The sequence below is a fragment of the Phaseolus vulgaris genome, chromosome 2 (genome assembly GCF_051622355.1).
Source record: "Phaseolus vulgaris cultivar YP4 chromosome 2, ASM5162235v1, whole genome shotgun sequence".
Taxonomy (NCBI): domain Eukaryota; kingdom Viridiplantae; phylum Streptophyta; class Magnoliopsida; order Fabales; family Fabaceae; genus Phaseolus; species Phaseolus vulgaris.
The window spans coordinates 44,334,481-44,357,683 of record NC_143499.1 but is presented as its reverse complement, the minus strand read 5'-3'; the positions used below and the strand labels follow the sequence as shown (position 1 = coordinate 44,357,683).

Here is a 23,203-nt window from a genome sequence, read left to right as displayed (position 1 = left end):
TACTCGAGATTGATCACACCAACCCAGCATATTTCTTTTGTTTAATGTTTGCAGATGTTTGGTATAAAAGAAAATAGGTTCTGTAAATATGAAATTGAAAAAAAATTGGTTATTTTTTCTTTAAAGAATAACAACCTTAAAAAACAATATTTTCGTATTTTCTTAAAAGATACAACAGCATGAATTAAAAGGTTGAACAAGAGATGTTCTCTAAAACTTGTATTTTAAACACAGTGTATATGGTTCTCACACAACAAAGGAGGCTCCACAGAGAAGATTAAAAGCAAGCTGAGATAACCGTTTGGTTCTGAAGCAATCGCTGGCCGCAGATAAATCCCAAACGGAAAGTAGAATCTGGAAAAGATGATGTTTAACGAATGCCCTATGAATTGGATTGGCGTAACGGTTGGTGGCGTTGTGGGCATAGTGGGTGCGATATTGACACTGAAAGATGGCAAAGTGGGGATTCCATTAACCTTCGCTACGCATAATGGTAGCTCCGACCAGTCTCTCTCTGTTCCCGGTTTGCAAAACCTCCAAAACAATTGCTTTCTCAACGTCGTTTTGCAGGTAAAAAACTCTCGATGTTGCTTCTCCTCTTTCTTCAATCCCCAAATGAACTTTTATGCTCGTATGCTGCAAAAAATTATATTTTTATCGTTATTTATTTTTTGCAGGCTCTAGCCAGCTGTTTTTACTTTCAGGGCTTTCTTCACGTCGTGATGGGAGAGTGTGGGAATATGGACCTGGATGAAAACATGCCTCTTTCACTTTCTTTGGCTACTTTATTAGAAGGTAGAAGAAATTTGACTAAGTGGATAAACTTCTCTTTAAACATATACACGAAAAAAAATATTAAGGAAAGTGAATGAATAAACTAGGCTGAAATTAACATATGGATAAACTAATTTGAAGAAGATTTCTTGTAATAGTTTCTCTAAAAATTGGTTTTTGTGATTGTGTTATGTATGTGCAGAGCTGAGTTCAGTTAGTGGGGAAAAGGTTACATTGAGTCCACGAAAGACTATGCTCGCCATGTCGAATTACATTCCAAACTTTAATCTGACTAGTCAGCAGGTAGGATTTTGTGTTTTAATGACTGATTTATAGTTTGTTTGCAATTGCATCGTGCTAGCTATTACTACTCACGTCCACCTTTAATGTTCAAGGTGGAAGCTACTCTCAATAGCTTCTGAATTCCATGTTTTTAACGCAAATTTTGAGCTTTGTATGTGGAACCAAGCACATGGTTAGTGGCTTAGTGATGTTTTAATTCTGACTCATTCTTGTTTTTTTTTTTGTTATTGAAGGATGCTGCTGAAGCTTTTCTCCATCTGTTATGTTCTTTGAGAGAAGAATTTGGAGGTTGTTATGCTCCAAAGATGAGTTCTTTAGCAGACATTTTTGCTTCTAATAATAGAATTCTTACTCCAATACAGAGGAACTGCCAAAGTGAGAAGGAACGATGGCATCAACACTTCCTTGGACCTTTTGATGGGATTCTTGCAAGCAGCTTGACCTGTCAAAGTTGTTCATCCCAGGTACATGGAACTTTTCTCAATGCAGTACAATTAACTTTTCTGCATTAGTTGGACATACAAAGCATGGTCTTTGTTTGTAATTGTAATGTGAGACTGGCTAAAGGAGATCTTAGGGTAACATCACAGCCTCTTGGTAAAACTTATAGGAACAAGTGAAGTTAGTAATTGATAAGTACCCAAGCATTTGGGGAACCCACCCTCAAAAGCTAGCTATTAAAATACTCTACCGAGCATCTCATATTACTTAGTGTGAGACTTAGGCACCCCATAATATCCAAGTTCCTATCACTAATTTAAAAATGGTAAGCAATGAAGAAAAATATTGGCAATAAGGTTGTAGGATGATATGACTTGGGTTCTAGAAGCTACTAATGACTTACTTTGACATGCAAGTTATGGAAATGACTAAGGGCAACTAACTTAATTACTCCCAACTTGCAATAAAGTTACTATTGACTTGATAGTGTACTTTTTGGCTGCATATTTAGCTGTGTTGACTACTATTTAGCTTTACATAATATCTATTTTGTTTTTTAAAATAACTCCCCAGTTTCCTCTATCATTATTCTTAGTGTAATTGTGATAATATCTCTTGTATTGTAACATTCATTTATTCTTTTTTTAACTTTATATTTTTTCAGTGCAGATCTCAATTAACTTGGAACATTTTGATTGTTTACCTCTTTCACCTGTGCTTAGTGGTAGTTCCACCATAGTAAGTTTTGAAACTAATGTAACTCATCTGTAGCTTCAATGTTATTTCTTTTATAATTGAAGTGCTGCATGTCTCCTGTAGCTCCCTGATTTTTAAATGTGATATGTTACAGAGATTTGGTTGTACACTGGTGGATTGCCTGAAGCAGTTCATTGTTGCCGAAAATGTTGAAAATTATCGGTGCAGCTACTGTTGGCATAATGCCGCAATCAAATATCTTTCTGTAATGGAAGGAAATGAGGTCCTCCCTGTTTGAATATTTTATTCATTTAGAGATTGATAATAGCAGCTTAGGGATGCATAGTTGGTAGTTGCCGAATCCAGCAACTAATCTTTGTGTCGTCCAATATGATTTCTGTGCCATTGTTACTCAGGTAGAGGTTGAAAAACTAAGGAGATGCTCTGATCCAGAAATCTGTGATTGCCGAAAAATCTATAATCTCGATAAACTACCTTGGTCAAACAGGTTTTCACATACTCAGAAGCAGCTAAGTATTGCTAGGTGTCCAAGGGTATGTATGCACACTATGTTTTCTGATCAGGCATTTCTAATTTTCTCCACAACCTTTTCTTTTGTAGTTCAATGTCTGAACTACTAAAACATTGCTTGGTTGCAGATTTTATGCATCCAGTTGAAAAGAGTTTCTATGAATGTCTTTGGAGAGCTAGTCAAACTACAGGTACTTGAATGTCTGACATATTGGATTTATATCTGTTTTTGTCCCCCCCCCCCCCCCTCCCTTCCCCTTCCAAAAGGAAAATAAAAGTTCCCTGAACCTAATGCCAATTTCATTGTGCTTTTATTTATGACGTAAACTTGACTGTTATTCTATATTATAGATTCAATGAACTGAACAATAGATGGTAGTAACTGAGTAGCATATGAATATTCATTGGGTTTCATGGTTAATTTCTGTCATGATATGGTAATGCAGGGACATATTTCTTTTCCGTTGATTTTGGATATGTTGTCATTCATGACAACTTGGCTGGGAGTAAAGACACAGGACATAGATGTACAAAGTTTGTCATTAAATTTGAAGTACAACAGAAGAAATATTTTGCCAAATCACTCTGATATGCAATCCAAGATAAGAACATTGAAATTTAGTAGCCTTTATGAAGCAAGGAGGGAGCAGATAAATTCAGATGCTCTTGATGATAGATTTGTCTCCTCTACAAATGGACTGGAACTTCATAGTGACACTGTATTTCCCTGCTCTGGCACTTCAGAAAGTACTCACTCAGATGCACATATGCAATCCAATGACAAGGTTGGTTTAAGTATTTTATTTTCTTTTTTGATGTTGATGCATTTAATTTACACTGAACTTTGAAATACCGTATCCTTGCATCTTGTTTCTGTCCATAATATGCCCACTTTAGAGAAGTTTCATGTATCTATCCATCAAGTTGGATGTTGGGGACATCAGCTGAAATTTAATAAAAACTTCTTTTTTTATTAAGTTGTTTTCACGAATCTGAAATTTTAGTTCATTATTATTCTTTAGCATTTTTTCCTGTCAGCTCTTTACATTCCCTTCTATGTATAAGCTGATTTTTTAGCATTTAAATGAAATTAATTATCTTAAAACCACTTTTTATTAAACTTACCAAAAAAAAATTATAATCAATTATTAAAATAATATAATTTTGGTAATTGTCCCAAACACACCCCAAGTGGTTGATATGTTTTTCATCTTCTCACTGTGTTGTGCTCTATGCAGGCAGATGCTTCTTGTGATTTAGTTTCTCAAGAAACATGTTTGTATCAACTTGTTTCTGTTGTGGAACACTTTGGTAAAGCTGGAAGTGGGCATTACACTGTGTACAGAAGTGTAAGAGGGAAATCCTCAGAAGATGTCTGTGATGATGACCTTAATCAAACTCCAATGCATTGGTTTTGTATTTCAGATTCTCAAGTGCATGCTGTTTCAGTGGAAGATGTTCTTTCCAGTGAGGCCAGCTTGCTCTTCTACGAGAGAATTCCAAGGAACTGAATAAAAAATCCTTTCTTTTGCTTTGGGAAGTTCTGGGTTCACAAGATGCATTGATTGCTATTTCTGAATCACAGGAGTCCACGGTGTGCCATCTTAACTCACCACGAGTGGTATATGAACTGTGCTGAGGTTGTTCCAAATTGCTTCACAATCTTTGGAGGAGGGTAATGAAAGAATAAATAACTATACTTGGAATGGTTTTCAGTTGTTTTTGTATGCTCAGCTAATTTTGTTCCCTTATTGTGGTTAAGCCCATCAAAAGGTTTTTAGTTGCAGACTGATCATCGCAACAGCTACAGTTGCAGACTGCAGCAGAAAGCACTAACTTTTATTAACTTCACTCAATTAAAATTAATGTTCTAAAAGAATATATTTTAGGGTTGGCTTAATTAGTTTAAAGAAAAATTGATGTTCTTATTAGTTCACCCATAGTTTAACTGAGATTGAATAAGTGATAACTAATTTTAACATGTTATAATATAAATAGATAAAAAACTTTATAAAAAAATTGTTTTTTTCTAGTTTTATATTATTAGCAGTAGTTATCTTTATTTAATGTAGAACTTTAAGTTGTTGAATTTGTAATCTTGTTGAAATGGTAAATATCTTCCAAGTGAATTTTAAATTTAACTTAGCTTTATAAAATCGATTAATAAGATTTTGTTCTCATTTATATACTATGAAATGTCTTTATTTTTAGTTGATATAAATCTTTAACACAGCCTTACATCGAGATATATCAATTCGTACATGAATATATATATATAAAGTGAAGAGAAACAACATGATTCGATAACGGATAGTCTGATAAAAATGAACTTTAAATTTAACTTAAGTTTATGAAATTAATTAAGATTTACATTCACTTATATATTATAAAATATTTTTATCTTTAGTTAATATGAGATTTTCAACATTTAAAATATCCAAATACATTAAATGAATAATTAATGGCACAAAATTTCGTTCAATTCAAATTGTGGATTGGAGGCTTCCTTCTGGCTGGACTGTAATCCATTGAGAACACTTTGTTTGCGTTATCTTTACCTTCTCTTGGCTTAAATACATGATCACAAGTTGCCCTACTTCTAACCATGTTGTTTTTTTCTTTCAGTGTCCGTGCTGAATATAGAAAAATCTTAATATTAATCCAAAGTATATATATATAGTACTATTATATAATAAAATATTAAATCTATACTTCTAGCATGGATAGGGATGAGGCAGAGGAGGAAGAGAGCACAAGGAGAATGCGTTTGGTTTGCAGAAACATGTTAAATAATTAGAATTGAAAATTGCAGTGTGTGAGTGGATCTTTTTGTATATATGCAGAAGATTATTTGTGAGATGGTTTATATAGATTTAGCAGATGCTAACTTTGCTTGTAGTTGTAGGAAGTTGCCAAGAACATTATTTGGCATGTATCATGGTTGTAGTTTGTGTAAGAGATAGATGGTCTACGAGGGTCACCATCACTGTTTTCTCCAGTCTCACTTGAAAAGACTTGAAAAAACAAAAAAACAAAAGATGAAATGCATGAATGTGTTAACCTCTCTCTCCCATATATATAAAATATGAAATGTTGAATAATCTATAGATTTTTCTTCTTCCTATCTCAGAGTGACATTTTTCTATGGTATTGCACACTTTATGTGTGATACTCTTTCCATTCCTTTGTCACATTTGTTATGGTGGATGTTTTTATTTAATTATACATTGGAGCATTTCTTCTAGCAAAAGTGATTCAAATTCCTCAATGTTATATGGATCAAGTTGTGAAATAATCAATATGATGAAGTTGTCATACTCCTCAGCTAAACTATCAAGAATGACGTTGATGTGATCCTTAGATGAAAGAGATCAAACGACAACAAAGGTATCTACAGTCTTCTTGATATAAAAAAACATAAAAAGAGATGATGCAATATTTTTTTGGTGTACGAAGTTGAACCTTGAACTTTTTTATTGTGGCACGTGTGTGAGAAGCAAAATAAACATAAAGTTTGTGCCAAATCTAAGAAGAAGAATGAAGATCCACAATTTTTGTAATAATTGGTGTGGTTACAAAAGCAATGCAACTGATATTGTTGTCCATGGTTAATGAATTATGGATTGATATTGTTGGTTAACGAATTATAAAAAATATTTTCCTAAATAAGTAGGACATCAACTTCAATCACAAGTGAAAATCAAAATGCATAAATTGATGACAATGAAGTTTGTAACTTATGTAGTTATGACTTGAATTTGAACGAATACACATCATGTTAGTAAAAAATATAAAAAAGGAAGTTGATGCACTTGTTGTAATTTTCTCAACAAAATAAAAAATCTATTATGGGAAAATCACTACAACAAGATCATTACAAATCATTTATCTTAATTGTACCTACCCAATGAATGATACATTCAACTTAGTATAACACTTTAACTCTATAATTGAATAATGAATACTCTTAACCTGTAAGTATGAAATAGTTTTTAGGAAGTACTCATTAAACTCTATGTGTAGTTGTTTTGGCAATAAAAAGGATGTTCACCTCTGTGCGGATGTGTAGCCTTGCAACCATGATTGATTTGTGAAGTTTTAAAAGACCACGATCCAAAAGCTAGATTTGCTCGAGGAAGATTTTGGTTAGAGGTATGATTCTTCTCAAAGCGTTTTTATTGGGCAAACAAAAGATCTACAATTTCCTCAATGCTATATGGATCAAGTTATAAAGTAACTAATGTAACGAAGTTGTCATACTTCTCAGATAAACCATCAAGAATGACTTCAATGTGATCCTCAAGTGATAGAGATCCAACAACAACAAAAGTATTTACCATCTTCTTGATATAAAAAAGATAGGAAGAGATTACGCAATCCTTTTTAGTGTACGAAGTTGAACCTTGAACTTCTTGATTTTGGAACGTGTATGAGAAGCAAAATAAGCACAAAGTTTGTGCCAAATCTAAAAAGAAGAATGAAGACCTACATTTTTGTAAGAATTGGTATGGTTACAAAAGCAAGTAACCAAACAACAAGCAAGAACTGGTAAGGTCAATAAACTCTCGTTAGGATAAACTTTAAATGACTTTTGACTTTATTACCATATTAAAAAGTGAATTTTTAAGTCTAAATCAATCTTATAAAACTCACTTATAATATGAGATTTGCACTCACTTATATATTATAAAATGTTGTTATGACTGGTCGATGTGATATCTTTAAGAAGAAGTAATGTAACTTTTTTTCTAACTTGAAAAACATTTTTTATAACTTAATTTTGATAATAATAATAAAACATTTTCCTACATCACCTTGTCAATTCTTTCACATATACATCCACCAACCATATACATTGTTTTTGGACTTCATATATCAAAAAAACTCCCCTCAAATATTTTCTTTATTTACATCTTCTCCACTACACATCAACCTCTATTTATTTGTGGAAATAACAAGTAACATTGACAAATAATTCAAATACTATTGTTCTATCTTTTTCATTCACTAAAATTTATATGAAGCCAACAAACAATAAAAATAAACTATAATTAGTCCCTGGTCCACACTCCACTAGCTATCTTATATTACTCATACTTCTTAATATTATTCTTTGTGATTAACTTCACAAATACTTTGGTTTATAGAAAATACACACACATTAAATTACTAGTTCTTATTTAATTTTTGCAAAGATATTACTATTCATGATATTCTTTTATTCGTATATATTATAATTAAATCCTTTAATGAAATTGCTCAAAAAGAGAATTTCAGCAGTATTTGGATTTTATAAAGTTAGCTCTCTGCTATAAAACTAGAAGGACTTGCATGATATATATAATCGAAATTCTGGTGATTTGTTCTTACTTTGTTTTGGATATTCATTTTTATTCATTCTTTATGATGTGATATAATTAGTTGAGAAACGAGATCATAATATAAAATAAATATAACTTATTTATAGTGCTTCTTTTGATATCGTTTACAGAATTTTAATAATATTTTCAACATGAGAATATATTATTGTACAAATTGTCATAATTTTTAAACAAGAGAATTTTAATTGTGTTCTTTTATCGAAATTTGAATTTTCCTATATAACGGGGTAGAAGCCTTGATTTATATAGTATTCTTTTTATAGATTTGTAGTAAACAATAATATGTTGAAAATATAACAAATAATAACTGAATTTTAGTATATATATTATATCCCAAACATACTATGTAATGAAGTTTAGTATTTTAGAATTTACAATATATTAAAATATTTTTAATTCTAATTCTAATTCTATAATTTATATATATATAATGATAGAGATGATTTATTACATAACTACAAATACTAGTTAATGATAGAGGTTAGTTATTATATGACTACAAATACTAATTAATGATTTTTCCGTATCATGCTAATACAGCCCCACACTTCAACCATGTTTTGATTATAGTAACCTTTGATTACAATTTTAAATTACAAAATACCAATAAGATTTTTAATAAAAAATAACTATCTAATAAATTGATAAGTATTTGATATTCATTTCATAACTTTTGTGAAACGGTGGTATTATGGTAAATTACCGCATTCGAGGTATTATCTATTTTGAAATTTGGTACTCTGACACCATTTTGAGAGTATTCGATCATTTTGAGATTTTTTTTTCTTGATTCAATTAAAGGTTTGGTCTTGACTAACATCTAAATGTGATTCTGCTTGGTTTTTTTGTCTGATTAGTATCTTGATCCGTTGACTTGTTTGTTTATGATCAAGAACATTTGAGTAGGTGTTTTTTTAGTTACCTTTGTTGGTTTTGTGTTTTGAGTTCATAGCTTTTGGTAAGTTATGAGGTTTCTCTTTTGTTAGGAGTTGTTATGTAAAATGGTTGGATCACTCCTAAAGTGATTTTTTTTTTCTGATAAAAAAAAAACTTTATCACGATTTTGTTTTTAAAAAATGTTTCGACGGATTGAGAAACAAGAAAATATATAAACTTATTTCACCTCGACTCTGCATAATTTAATATGAAAATATATTAATAGTACCGAAATAAAAAATAAAACCTTTGAATCAAGATTATTTGATAGGTAGCTAAGGTGGTAGCAATGATTCAATTGCCTTGGCCATGGAGATGATGCCAAGGTGGTTGATTGTATTATTCTTTAGGGTTAGACTGCATGCATAAGAGATTTGATTACTCAATGATGGTGATGACAGTATTTAACAAAGGGAGGGAAAATAGCAGACATTGGTGAGACCTCCATCATTTTCAGACAAGACAATGGACAATGTTTTTGGTTTTTGGTTTTTGGAGAGGATTAGGATAATGGACAATGTTTGTATGGATCACATGGGAAGAGTCCATTGGTTGGCCTCTTTTGTCCCCTCTCTATTGCTCATCAACCAACCTCATTTGGGGCTATTAAACCTATGAAACAGACACTCTTCAATTCATACAGAAAATGAAACTATAACCAAAACCAACCCATTAGCCAAAGCCATTCAAGAGAGGCTTTTGATTCCTGCACTATACAAACGCCCAATTTATCCTTTGGAATTTTGATTTCAAACATAAGAATGTGAAGCTAGGTCGTGGAAATCGAGTTCCAAAAATACCTTTTAAAATAAGTGTAGGAGATCTCACATTGACTAGAGATAATAAGAGTAATTCATTATATCTAAGTATGTACAAATCTCATCTCATAAGTTAGTTTTATGAAATTGAATTAGGTTTAAAGTTTACTTTAAGTATTTTTGCTTTAAAAATGGAAATGTAGAAGTGACTTTAAAATGAAAAACTTATTTCCAATGACAATATCTAGAGTATTAATTATGAATTTCAGAAGATAAATTTTGACTTACGAATTTGGATATTCGGAAATTTTTTTTAAAAGGTTATGAGGGTATTTCTATCATTTTAACTCTGTAATATAGTATAGGTTGTATAATGTTATAGTTAAGTAAGCAAAAGCCTATAAGAGAACTACATTTCATATAGCCACCATTATATGGTGGGGCCAAAATTATTATTAGAAAGGAAAATTTCTAGGTCACTAGTGAAGATTTTATAACAAAAATATTATTCATCAGAGAAATAAGTAAATATTTTAGACCAATAAATGATTATCATAAAAAGAATAAATAAAAGTTTAGATAGACTCAGAAAATCATTTTTTAATTAAATTAACATTTTAAAAACTTTTACCCAACTCATTCTAAAATGACATAATTAATGACAATCTTATGTTTTATCTTTTAGAACTCCAAGGAAATGAGTTTATTAATTTTTATAATAATTATTTTTAAAATATGTCAATAACAATTTGTGAGTAATTAAATGATATTGTAAAATTGTTTTAAATATGTAAGATTTAACTTTTATTATTATTAATTATTACACTTAATAGAAATAAAATTTGAGATTCATGTTGGGGTCACCTTGCACCAGTAGTTGCACTGCAGCTGATTTCTTAATGAATGGTTGTTCTTTGCTCCTCTGCAAGATCAGGTATCTAGCTTTGATTAAAATAGCAGAAAATATTTAACATATTAAATGCCATGGAGTAAAAAAAATTATTCATATTCAGACATACTTCTGAACTTTTTGACATTTAATTTCTTGTCCTCACATCTCCTTTAGCACAATTTGATCTTATTATGGCTGAAGATTGAAGAGTAAATCCAATATTGTACCTACAAATATCAAAATAACTCTATTTCATTTACCATAATGCATTTTCACACCTTCTATTCTTAAAATATGCTACTAATTAACTTCAAATGTTTCCAGATGCTGCATGAACATGTGATAATCAAACCTTTAAGTCTCATCCTCATTTAATTCTTCTCTAAACATCACAGAAACAAGGATTCTTTAATACATATATTAAATAATTGTTCTTCATTAAAATGAAGGAGGATCCAAATTTTCACTTTTTTGTTAACTCTGTTATACAAGTTCTTTTTTTTTTCTTCTTGGTGACTTAGGGTAGAGAAACACACTAAGTCCATAATTGAAGTGTGGATTTCCTAGCTTCCAAGTCCAAACAATATCTATACATTGAAGGTCCTAGAATACAGGACTGCAGATTAATTAACTAAGCACTGTGAGATATTGATGCTCTTTCTAAAAAAATGAAGAAAAAAAAGAGGAAAACTTCAATTATGAATTGGAGGGTTCCTTTTTGCAGGTGTGTAATCCATTGTGTCCAATTCATCATTGCTTTGTTGTGCAGCTTCATGTTGTGGCTTAAACAAACCAGTTTGAGCCTTCTTAACTGCATCATCATGCTTAATCTCCCTCAAACTTCTGGCTGCAACAAATCAACCAAAACTATTTTAAACATCATGATTTGGTAACATTTTGGAGAAAGCAAAAGAGCTGCAAACATAAAACTAAACATACCTCTGGCTGTCATGGTGATGAAGCAAAGCAACAGACAAAGAAGAAGTAAGTGCCTGCAATTTGGTGAGGTAGCCATTAACTTTAGGAGTGCTTTTGGTATGAAAGTGTGTATAATAATGATTTGGCACTTGCACAAGACATGGCCTAGTTGCCCTCTTTTTATAGGAGTGGGGGAATAAGTAGTTACCCTTAAGAGGGTACAACCATTGACGACAAGGAAAAATATTGTTGCCATTGTGGTTCTAATCCATGTCTCCTGGTTTGTCTTCCCTGAAAGGGACAACACTTTGCTTGGAAAACAGGATCTAAGTTAAGAGCAAACATGGCTCCATTCCTTCAATGCTACTTGGTTGGCATTTTGTGTCCCTCTACTCTTGGCACTGTGAAATTAACCAAGGGTGCATGATCTGCAACAAAAAATAACCCTTTATCCAAAACAAAAACTCCATAAAAGACAAAGAAACGTTTTGGGGAAGGGGAGGGACCCCATTCTTCTCCTTTGGGGAATACACTATTTCACCATGATTTAAGCGTATTGTATGGTTATGAAACAAGGACTGAAGCAAAAACATTTGGCTTTGGCCCGTATCATATCTCACATGATATAGGGTGAATTAAACATATATAATCTGACAGACATGAATGCTAACACATGCAATCCATGAAACATCTATTTCTTTCATTTAATTTCTACAATGACACCTTAAGTCTTTCTACATCATTCTCTACTAAATAAATGTAAGTAAGAGATATAATCACTCTTTCTGTTAGAAATCTCACATAAGTAGAGATTAAAGTTTTTTATTGTATATAAGTGTGTGCAAACCTGAATCTCATGAGTTGGTTTTATAGGGTTGAGTTAGGCTTAAAGTTCACTTTGTAATATGGTATTAGAGAGTCAATCCTAACTAATATTTACCCCAAACTCAATCACTAGTTATTTCAATTCCTACCTACAACCTCCACACTAGCTTTGCCAAAAAGAAGCCTTGCAAGATTGCCAAAAATTTATTTACTATGTAACAAAAAATATTCACTAAAAAAATCTCATTAAAATGTGTAATCTGTTTACTAATTGACATCAACAATTCACTTTATAGTTCTTCAACAAAAAATAAAAATTAAGCACTTCGAAAAATTGAAGGCATAACTTATTTTCTCTTTAAAACTATTTAACCAGTGTAAATCAAGAAAAGTTGATTTAACCAGATCTAACATTAATTAACTTTTCTATCATCTTATCATTAATTATTAATGCCTACTTCTAATGAAGTTAAAGATGAGAGAAAAAGATGCATTAATGATTAAAAAAAGAAAATAGATGTGACTCATATTGATGCTGCTCCAATCATTTTTAGATCAGCTATTGAACACTGTTGTCTGATGAAAAATCATCACATCAATCTAAGTCTGGGGTTGCATTGTCCCTTTATTTCCCATGCATAAACTAAATATTTCCCAATTTTCCGCTTAATTAAGAAAGATTCTATGGAGAAAAGACATTATGAATAACCACAATAATTAATTAAAAATATAAGTGATTTTCATGTAAAAATCACTAATTAAGTTTTTTTTATCAACAATAAAAAATAAAAAATATGAATCACTTTAGGGTTATCCAACCCTTATAAATAATCACAACATTAACCTTTTTCAGTAGACATATTCTTGTGTATGTCTATAAAACACTCATAACTTAAATCAGAAAAAGTCATCCGAGACAAACGTCTTAGATAAATACATCATGTGATCACACTCATACAAACCATCGGATCTAAGCACCAATCAAAAAATGAGAAAAACGCAGACGGTGACTTAGATGTAATCCAAGACCAATTCTTTAACTGGACCAACGCAAAAGCTTATAATAGGTTTACTACTCCTCCTTTAAAAATTACCCTATTTATGTGCTTCAAAACCTCATTAACTAAATGATTTTCACGCAACAATCACTTCAAAAAATAAATTAATTAAATATATAATACTTTTATGGCTTAAATTTTTTTTTTATCAATGTATATCTTCAGATTTAAACTTTAACCCTTGTAATGTTTTTTCTAAGAAACTTTATCAATTTATAGCAATAATATTTTTGACAATGATTAACAGAATAATTTTCTTACAATAACAAATATATTTAAGGTGATAGTCGAACAACTTGTAGATTATGATAGCATGCATGTATGTATGTGTCCGGGTTTTGGGTAGGGGCCAATAAGAGTGGGTCATGCATTGTTTCATGAAATCCAAATTAGGGTAAAAACTCACATGTTTTGTTCCTCCTCCACTCATCACCTACGCCACCTCAACGTCATATACATCAACATAACATTTCAACCATCACATTCACATCATTAACAAACAAAATACTCATCTAATTATTAATTATATTCACAAACAAAATGTTTATTAACTCCTTTTTACATCTTTGTTTGGTACAATTTGTCATTGTCATGGTCGATTATAACAAAGGAAGGTGCTACATTTCAATTTGTGTCCACATGTGATGCAATTCTTATTTGTTGGCCTATTTATAATATCATTTCAAACATTTTTTTCATTCTATAAATTTAATTTTACTCTAACTATTTCGTTCACGTAAATTAATTAAAAAGTAAGGATTGGTAAATTTAATTAATTTAAATAAGATATATTTTTACACCGTTCTACCCTCTTTGTTTGAGGATGAGTTTTGTTGAGGCAAATGCTCCCTATACCATATGAATTCCAACATGCACTCAACCTAGGATTGAAAATGAAAAAAATGACCATTCAAAATGATGAAGATAACCTTAAAAAAAAAGGTGTAAATAAAAATTACTTTCAGAATTTTTTATCTAAAAATATTTTGGATTTAGATATTCAGAACACATTTTTGAATTCTAAATATTTTTATTCAAAATGATTTTTGATTTTGTGTTCCGAATTATTTTATCCATCATGTATTTTTTTTTTGAATTATTTTTACTATTTTGGATTTTAAATCTAGAATAAAATAATTTTAGAAATTTTTAAAGATGATAGGGTGTAGGTTGGAATTTATATGATGGAGGTAGAAATTGCCTTTTGTTGATGCACACGAGAATTTGAGAGTGGTTGACCCATTTAGATAAACTGATATACTAACAGATGCAAAAAAAAACACACAAAAAGAAAGTTGGATGAGAGAAAATTCACTAAATTATGGGTTTTGTTTTTTCAAAGTAGTGCAATTTAATTTAAATTTCTGCAAATAGATAGATTTGGTTTTTATTTTTAAAATTGGATAAATTATTCACAGATCATCATTATTTTCAAAGAAATTGTCACTTGTGTAACGATTTTGTAGATTTTTAAATAGTTCGTGTGTAGTAAATACGAATTCCGTGTAAAGTGCAATTGCCAACAATTTTTGAAGAAATCGTAGTTGAGAAATGTGATTTTAATTAGGAGATAATTAAACTCATAATTACACTAAAATCGTATTATTTGATATGTAAAACTTCAATTTAAGTGATTTTTTTTTAAGAAAACTTGTTGTTTTTTAAAAATGATAGAATAATTGAAGACAAATTTAGTTGTATTATTTTGATTAGAAATAATGTAGGAAAAATAATAATGGTATTAAAAATCTAAATTTAAGACATTTAAATAAATCACAAAACTTACACCAATTTACCTACTAGTAAGTACCATCAACTTACAACAATTTTTCATCGCAAAGAATTTTTATTTTTTTTTGTTCATCACAAATGTTTGGCACTTCAACAATGTCACCACTCTGCGTGTTTCGTTTTGTTCCTACCATGCATTGTTATTAATTCACAATATCTTCATTGGAGTTCGATATTCCATGTGACGACAACAAAGGAAAAACAATGACAACGATAACCACTTCCGTCGAGAAGTCAATCGAGAAATAATAAAAAAAATTCCCATGTAAAATAAAGTCTCTTAGAGAATTAATTCATCTTTAGATTAAAATAATTACGTAAGTTATTTAAATTAAATTAGATTATCATGTACTTCACTTAATGTCACACTTTCATTTTTTTTAATTTAACTTTTTTTTAAACATCTAATTATGACTTAATAATTATTATGACTTATCTTAAAGCTTCAACTCCATCAGTCCTTAAATAACTAAACATTAATTACAATTGAAGATTTATAAGTTATTTCTTTTTATTAAATGATTTTTCTCTCAAAAAACTAATTACTAAATATTATTCCAAATAATTATATATAATTGTAAATAATTATTAATTTTCTATAGCTTTATATTCCATAATTATATATATATATAATAATCAGTTTTCCTATTTTTATTTATTCCTAACCAATTATTATATTGAAATTTAGAATAAAATTGTTAAAAATAAATTAATTTTATGACTAATTACAAATAATTTATCAGTCATCAAATAACATTGTGAAAAAATTGTTTAGGTTGGTATTATTACGTAGTAAGGATATGATATTGAGGTAACCAAACACACCCGTGGAGACTCTGATCCCGCGCTTATTCGAAGACGGAAACAACCAAACACGGTAGCAGAGGCGAGCCCAACAATGGACCCCATCATCCTTTCTGACGAAGAAGAAGACCCCTCAACGCCGTTCGCCTTCCGTTCCAAAAAACGCCGAACCGAACCGGACCCAAGCCGCACCGTTTTGGTCATCGAGGATGACCCAACCCCTCACAAATCCGCCACACCTTCTGTCGTTCCCGAGACTCCAATGTCCGCGCTATTCGGTTCCGATATCGCAATCGTCAAATGCACCATGCCTTCCAATCATACCGTTAGGGTTTCGCCTAACAAATTCCCCGGTCAATTCGCTTTCTCTCACTGTTATCTCTTGCTTTTCTAATCATCCTCATTCTTACTTTTCAAGATGCATTTCCCCTTATTCGTTTTCATTTGTTTTCTGCTGAAACTCTAGCGATACTCATTATATGTGGTTGTAAAAATATAGCACTGCAGTTACATTTTTTATGGCTAATTAACTAACTATTTAATCATAATTTGGACTTGCATTGGTAGGGTATTTGTTTTTTCCGTGGGGATTTCTAGTGGAGTTTAACTTTCTGTGCTTTATGATTGCTGTATGTTCTTTGCACAGTTTTTTTTGTTGATTGTTTTCATCGATTGTAAGTGTTTTTTCCCGCTTTGAGATGTTCATTGTTCTGTGAGAACGAACCTTTAAAGCTGAACAGCTTGCATTATGTTTTGGTGTTCAGGGATTAGTCAAATGATATGTTTAGAGTCGGATAATGAGTCCGAATATTGTGGAATGGGCAAAAGGGATGAGATTGAGCCAAGAGATTCTAGATGTGTTTCGAATTCAATGGGTTCTGGAAGTTCTCCTGGTGTATTCTTGGAATCAAATAACACGTTGGGAAATTGTGGAATGGACAAACGGGATGAAAATGAGCCAAGAGATTCAACATGGACTTCAAATTCAGTAGGATCTGGAAGCTGTCCTCATGTATGTTTGGAATCAGATAACGAGTTAGAAAATAGTCGAACAGGTGAATGGGATGAAAATGAACCAAAAGAATCGAGATGGACTTCAAATTCGATAGGACCCGGAAGTTCTCCTCGTATATGTTTGGAATCGGATGATGAGTTAGAAAGTTTTGGAGTAGGCAAACGAGATGAGAATGAAGCAAGGGATTCAAGATGGATTTCAAATTCAATGGGGTCTGGAAATTCTCCTGGTATATGCTTGTTGACCAGTTACACTTGTTCTTCACTACCTGAAATGCTTTGTTTATTTGTTTATGTAATTGAAAATTACAGAGAGGCACATTTTGCGTGGAAATGCTACTCAAACTGAAATGCTTGAGAACAACCTTTCAAATCCTACCTCTTTACGAGTGGTTAGTTTAGTTATTTTATCATTATTTTCTGTGTTGTGTTTTTGCACATGTATTTGATTCTTTATTTTTATTTGATTTTCATCAATAATATGAAGTTGGTTTATTGTATTTGTATTTGCTTCAAATGAAAAAATGTGTTCTGTTGATTTCATGTGCTTCCATTTTGTTCCATGCATCTTAGAGAATGTCATGCTATTTTATGAGTTTTATGGTTGTTGTAATCAGGAAAATATGGACATGGAGAAGGAGGAGAACGCCAAAAATATGAAAAAGTCCAAAGTTCCTTCAAAGAACACAACCAAGGCAGTGGGGAAAACCAAAATGACAAAAGAAGAAAGAAGTCGCCTGATGGAGGAAAAGAAACTACAGAAAGAAGTGTGTTTCGGTTTATAGTTCTGATTAACTTTTATGCATTATATTATTCAGAATATGATAGTTCATGAATATTTATTCTTCAGCAAGAGAAGTTACAAAAAGCTGCTCTAAAGGCTGAAGCTGCAGAGCTGAAAAAAATTGAAAAAGAAAAGCAAAAATGGGAAAAGGGGAAGTTTGCAATAAAATCCATTGTGGCAGAAATTGATGCAAAGGTAGTTGAAGCAGGTTCGATTGGAGGTGGGTTATTAATATCTGAATACAAAAGTACATGATAACATTTCGACGTAGTTTCTTTATTATGATTTTCTCTTAAAACTAATATTCTCTTCCGTATCCGAATTCATAACCATAAGACAAATCTTAATGCAATTTCTTAGCTATGACTGTTTTCATACAAAATTACTATTCCCTTGCTTCAGGACATTTGCTTACTAGGTTTGCTGAAAAAGGGCTTACATACCATATTACGTCAAATCCAATCTCAGGGTCCATTTTGTGGTCTATGAAAGTTCCAGAACAAATTTCACAGGTAAAAACGCCCTCAGTATTATTAAGCATTTCTCTACCCTTAATCTGTACCATTTTTTTTTATCTATTGTATATCCTTGTCAGTTGCTTGCTGTATAAAGTGTTCATTTCACTATTTTTTTGTTGAAGTTCTAGATACCTGTTATCGTAGTAGTTAATAGTGGATAGTGCCGTGGAGCTGCTCCCAACTATAGTGGATAGTGGAATGACCACTTTTTTACCCCTATTTACACAATATATATTTTAGTAGGTGTGTTTTTGCCTAATTCAACCTTACAAAACCAGCCAGTTTGTAAAGTGAGAGTTGTATTCCACTTATATATTATAGTCTAGCGGGATCTGCAACAATATATAATATGTATATGCTTAAAAATAAAGGAAAAAACACTTTCTTATTTGACAACTACAATAAAGGAAATTAAATCAAACAAGTATAGGCCTCAAAGGCTAAAAAATCACCTTCTTCAGCTGAAATTTTGGGCATTTCTTCCTTATCTTCGTCAATTTCACCTCTCTTGTAAATCTCTTCCTCCCTTGGAGGTATTTTTCTCATTATCAACCAACCTAAGAACTGAAACAAGAGTTCCCATAACCATAAATCAGTAAATCACTCGGTTCAAAAGGTAGGAATGAGCACCATGTTGGTTGCTCTTTTACCTTTAGTTTTTATTTTTACTTTAATTACTCATAAGTAAACACTTTTCTAAGGTCTTTTTTTGAATATGTTACCTTTGTAATGCGAGAAAGGTTGTGGCAAGTCCATATCTAACCAACCCTGCATTGTTGGTAAACCTCCTTACAGTATTCAATATATAAACTTTTAATCCTGTCTAATAAGAAATTATATTTATTATCTGATTAAAACTTTTTTCTTTTCATTTCAAAATCCAAATTAGATGAATATATTTGTGAGGATTCTTCTTTTCTACTGATATCAATTTCATTTATCATTTGCAGCTTTCTACTGAAAGAATTGAGATTCCATATGTCCTGCTCATTTATGAGGCTGACAAATTTTGTAATCTTGTCACGAATGATTCCCTTTTTAATCAAATCTCTAGCATTCGAAGTCTTTATCCATCTTATACAGTTTGTTACCTCACCAATAGGTTATTATCTTACATTAATAAAAGGTGAGTGATATATTACAATTTTCTTAATACTTCAATTTTACCACCAATAGGTCACATTTATGTTTTAGCTTTTTGTGCTATGTTGATATAGTGTGGGCATATATATGCTAATTCATCTCCAGCACCAGATAACTTAATATTGGGTTTTAATCAAACCCCCGAAACTAATATTGGGTTTTAATCAATTCCTTTTTTACAATACATTCATTTGGATTAACTTTAATTTTGCCTAATTCATACTCATTTATTACCCGTAATTCTTCTGACTCATCAGTCATCACTCATATGATACGGGCCCTAATTAAGAAAATGGTCAGGTACCCATCATTTACACCCCTGTGAACTTTTCTAATAAGTAAATAACATTAATGTAAACCATTACATATCTATTGAAATTTTATCAATAAAATAGTGTAGTTGGAATTTTGAAACTTGTTTTACTGGCCTTTCCTGCATGAGAACTGAGAAGCTTGAACATATATCTCATTTTCTATTCTGAACATTTATTTTAAATTCAAGATTTACTTGAGTTGCTTGCAATAAAACATTTTTTATTTCACCATATTTTGTTGAAACTTGTTTTCTATGATTCGCCAGGGAACAGGAAAAATATAAGAACCCTGAAAACAATAGTTGTTGGAGACGTCCACCTATCGAGGAGGTTAAATAATTGGCCCTTAGATTACAAGGAATATTTCGTGTTTAAAATCTTTACCTTCTTTAAACATGTCTATCATTTTTATTTTAAATTGTCTTGTAGGTTCTGGCAAAACTAACGACTAATTTCAACAAAGTACATTCCAGGCAGTGTGTAGATGAGGCCGAACTGGCTGAACATGTTGTTGGTTTGACTTGCAGTTTGGCATCATGTCAGTTCAGGTACTTGATGCCTGTATTTTTGGTATTGAATTGGTGTCCTGTCAATCTTGGAAGGAGAACAGTTTTATATGCAACACTTCTACATGTAAAACTAATTATGCAGAATTCATTAAAGGATAAGATTTGATATGTCCACTGATTATTTGCTATATCTATCTTATTAAAAAATTTATTGTTTTCTTTATATTTGCATTTTAGCATTTACTTTTCCAGTTTTCAAGAACAACTTAATTGTACAAGAACTGGTGGTGTCTGGAAGACATAATACCTGCCTGCGTTTCATTTAAGACTGAAAATATGTTGCATGCTCGTATAATTTATCTCTTTTTCCTGTTACACCATTTTTGTTTATTTAAACTGCAGAAAGAAGTTGACCCGATTATCTGTACATGCAAATGGAGCCCTTATTCCAAAGGACTGCGTTGACCGTAATTTGATAAAGAAATCTTTGTGGTGAGTGATTTTGACATTGTTATATTGCATAGAAAAAGGCTAGCATTTAAGTACTTAAAACAAACAAGTGTGAAATGAAAAATCGAGCATTTAAGTTGTTACCAACACAAAAGGCATTTAATACTTCTTTCTTTTAGTAATTAGGAGAATTATTAGGCTGAATCATTTAAAGGATTTGTAATGTTTTTCTATTGCATATATTCTTCGAAACCAGACTATTTCTATTACTCAATACTCATTACCTGTAGTTTTTACCTTGTTTGTTTTATTTTATTTATTTTGTTTTTATCCACTCATGTACTTAATATCTGTTTTATCTTGTCGACTTGTATGTTTAAGAGTTGGATTATCTAAATACCCAAATTAATGGCCACTGTTCTTTTTATTTTTTTAATCTATTTACAACATTGACATAGATTGAAAATGGTAATAAGTGCTGTCTTCCAAGTTTCTAATAATTTAAGCAATGTAGTTTGTGCTACGGCGTATTTTGTTTGAATAGAAATGACTTCATGACAGACTTCACAATTAGACTCACTGCTGTCACATTAAAGGCAAGTAATTGTTTAGCTTAATAATCTTGCAGATAAATGGTGAAGGCAAATTGAAGGAATTTTTTAATTATTTTTTGTTCACAATTTTTTATAAGGAACACTTGGCATCTTTTGTTACTTAAAATCTATTTAACAAGGTATATGTATGTAGATAGGCTGAGTGTTTGATGAAATTGGTTTTATTCTAACCATGTGGAGGAATCTAATTGAAGGATTAATGAAGTAGTTAGAAACGAGCGTTCTTTTAACGTATTAATATTTTAGTGGCTTGATGTGTTTGGTTAGAGGAGAATAAGAACTAGCTTGTTTTTTAATTTTAATTTGGGGAAAAAGAGTTCTTTTATTACTTTGCGGATGAGCCTTGGTGCAACAGTTAGTTAGGTTATTGGAGGTAAAGTTGCGTACATCTACCCTCATGGCCTCACCCTTCTACCTTGTGCATTGTTTGGATTACTCTTTTTCGTAGTTTTTTTTACTGTATTGCCGTCATCCTTGGGCATTTTAGGTTGGGGTTTATTACTTAAATTAAATTTAATCTGAAGACCCTTCTTAGATAGTGAGATTCTGCAGCTTCTTTCGTATTCATTCAAGATCAAGTATAAATGTTCCTCGTTTTTGGGATCCATTTCTCTTTTCTATCAAACTATTGTTTCCAAATCTACAAAGTAGAAAAAAAAGACTAAAAACAAAGGAAATTACTTCTTGGTGGCCTGGCCTGTGTTAATCTTTCGTAGAAGAAATGTTTTGATATATTTTCCAGTTGACCTGAAATATTTGGACTTCTTTTGTTCAGTGTACTCAGTCAACAATATTCTAAAACATTTATGTAGTATTGATACTTATAAATTAGTCTCTTTGACTGTGTAGTAAATGGGGCTTGGGCAATAAATATCTCACTCAGCTCTGCTTTCCAATCCTTGTATTCCTCACCTTGACTTCCATGAGCAGGTTAAAAGGTTTGGTTTCTATTCCCAAGGTTCAGCCACGATTTGCTATTGCTATCTGGAAGAAATACCCAACCATGAAGTCCCTGTTGAGTGTTTACATGGATCCTTGTAAATCGGTATGTGTTAAGATTTATTTTGTTTGGTTTGACCTTCCTGATTTGGTTGCAGTAAATTTGGCCACTAAGAAATGTCATCTGTTTGACATCTTTTAGTTGCGTTATTTACAAATAATTGCTGATAAAAGGATGACAAGTTATGAGAATGAAAAATAAGATTCTGGTTTTATTGCCACAGGAACATGAGAAGGAATTTTTACTTAAAGACTTGATGACAGAAGGTTTGCTTGGTGGTGACAGAAGGCTAGGTGAGGTTTGTTCAAAGAGAGTATATAGAATTCTAATGGCGCAAAGTGGATGCATTAGAACAGATGATGTCGAGAATGGTGCCGATTTCTTTGAACGTCACTCATGAAGAGCTTTCCCTTGTATGTTAACTGTGTCTAAAGAAAGGGTGTCTGCATGTGAATAAGAAATTTAAATATATTAATATTTTATATTAGTGATAAATTATGTGACATTTTTTCATCACTGTCAATGAAGTTATGGTGCTTATTATCACGGGTCACTATTATGAATACTATTAGTGATAAAAAAAAGTTAATCATTAAAAATGAACAATTAATGAGCAACTTTTTAAGATTTTTCTCATTATCCTAACATTAGAAGTATCATCGGTCACAATTTGCACGATATCTTCACAATTTTTTTTTTATCACAGAATCTAATAGTTTAAACATTTGTTTGACATTCTTAATCAGTAT

General features: G+C 31.3%; 3 protein-coding genes across 3 annotated transcripts; 2 read left to right on the top strand and 1 right to left on the bottom strand.

The window, feature by feature from the left end:
• The first annotated feature begins 98 nt into the window (after positions 1-98).
• UBP27 (ubiquitin-specific protease 27) lies at positions 99-4,621 on the top strand. The gene is made up of 10 exons (XM_068614413.2): positions 99-570; positions 678-795; positions 977-1,077; positions 1,311-1,541; positions 2,188-2,256; positions 2,369-2,497; positions 2,631-2,768; positions 2,874-2,936; positions 3,192-3,530; positions 3,984-4,621. The coding sequence occupies exons 1-10, from the start codon at positions 364-366 to the stop codon at positions 4,254-4,256; spliced, it is 1,668 nt and encodes a 555-aa protein (XP_068470514.1). The 5' UTR covers positions 99-363; the 3' UTR covers positions 4,257-4,621.
• Positions 4,622-11,052: 6,431 nt separating this feature from the next.
• On the bottom strand, positions 11,053-11,961 carry LOC137812439 (uncharacterized). The gene is made up of 2 exons (XM_090298958.1): positions 11,652-11,961; positions 11,053-11,559 (listed from the first exon to the last, which is right to left on the bottom strand). Exons 1-2 carry the CDS (start codon positions 11,884-11,886, stop codon positions 11,405-11,407), a joined length of 390 nt encoding a protein of 129 aa, XP_090155084.1. The 5' UTR covers positions 11,887-11,961; the 3' UTR covers positions 11,053-11,404.
• A 4,104-nt stretch (positions 11,962-16,065) lies between these two features.
• EME1B (essential meiotic endonuclease 1B) lies at positions 16,066-23,007 on the top strand. The gene is made up of 12 exons (XM_068614412.2): positions 16,066-16,461; positions 16,873-17,352; positions 17,435-17,514; positions 17,740-17,889; positions 17,973-18,126; positions 18,309-18,418; positions 19,375-19,550; positions 20,148-20,211; positions 20,311-20,429; positions 20,793-20,882; positions 22,385-22,499; positions 22,678-23,007. Exons 1-12 carry the CDS (start codon positions 16,203-16,205, stop codon positions 22,852-22,854), a joined length of 1,974 nt encoding a protein of 657 aa, XP_068470513.1. The 5' UTR covers positions 16,066-16,202; the 3' UTR covers positions 22,855-23,007.
• Positions 23,008-23,203: the final 196 nt, after the last annotated feature.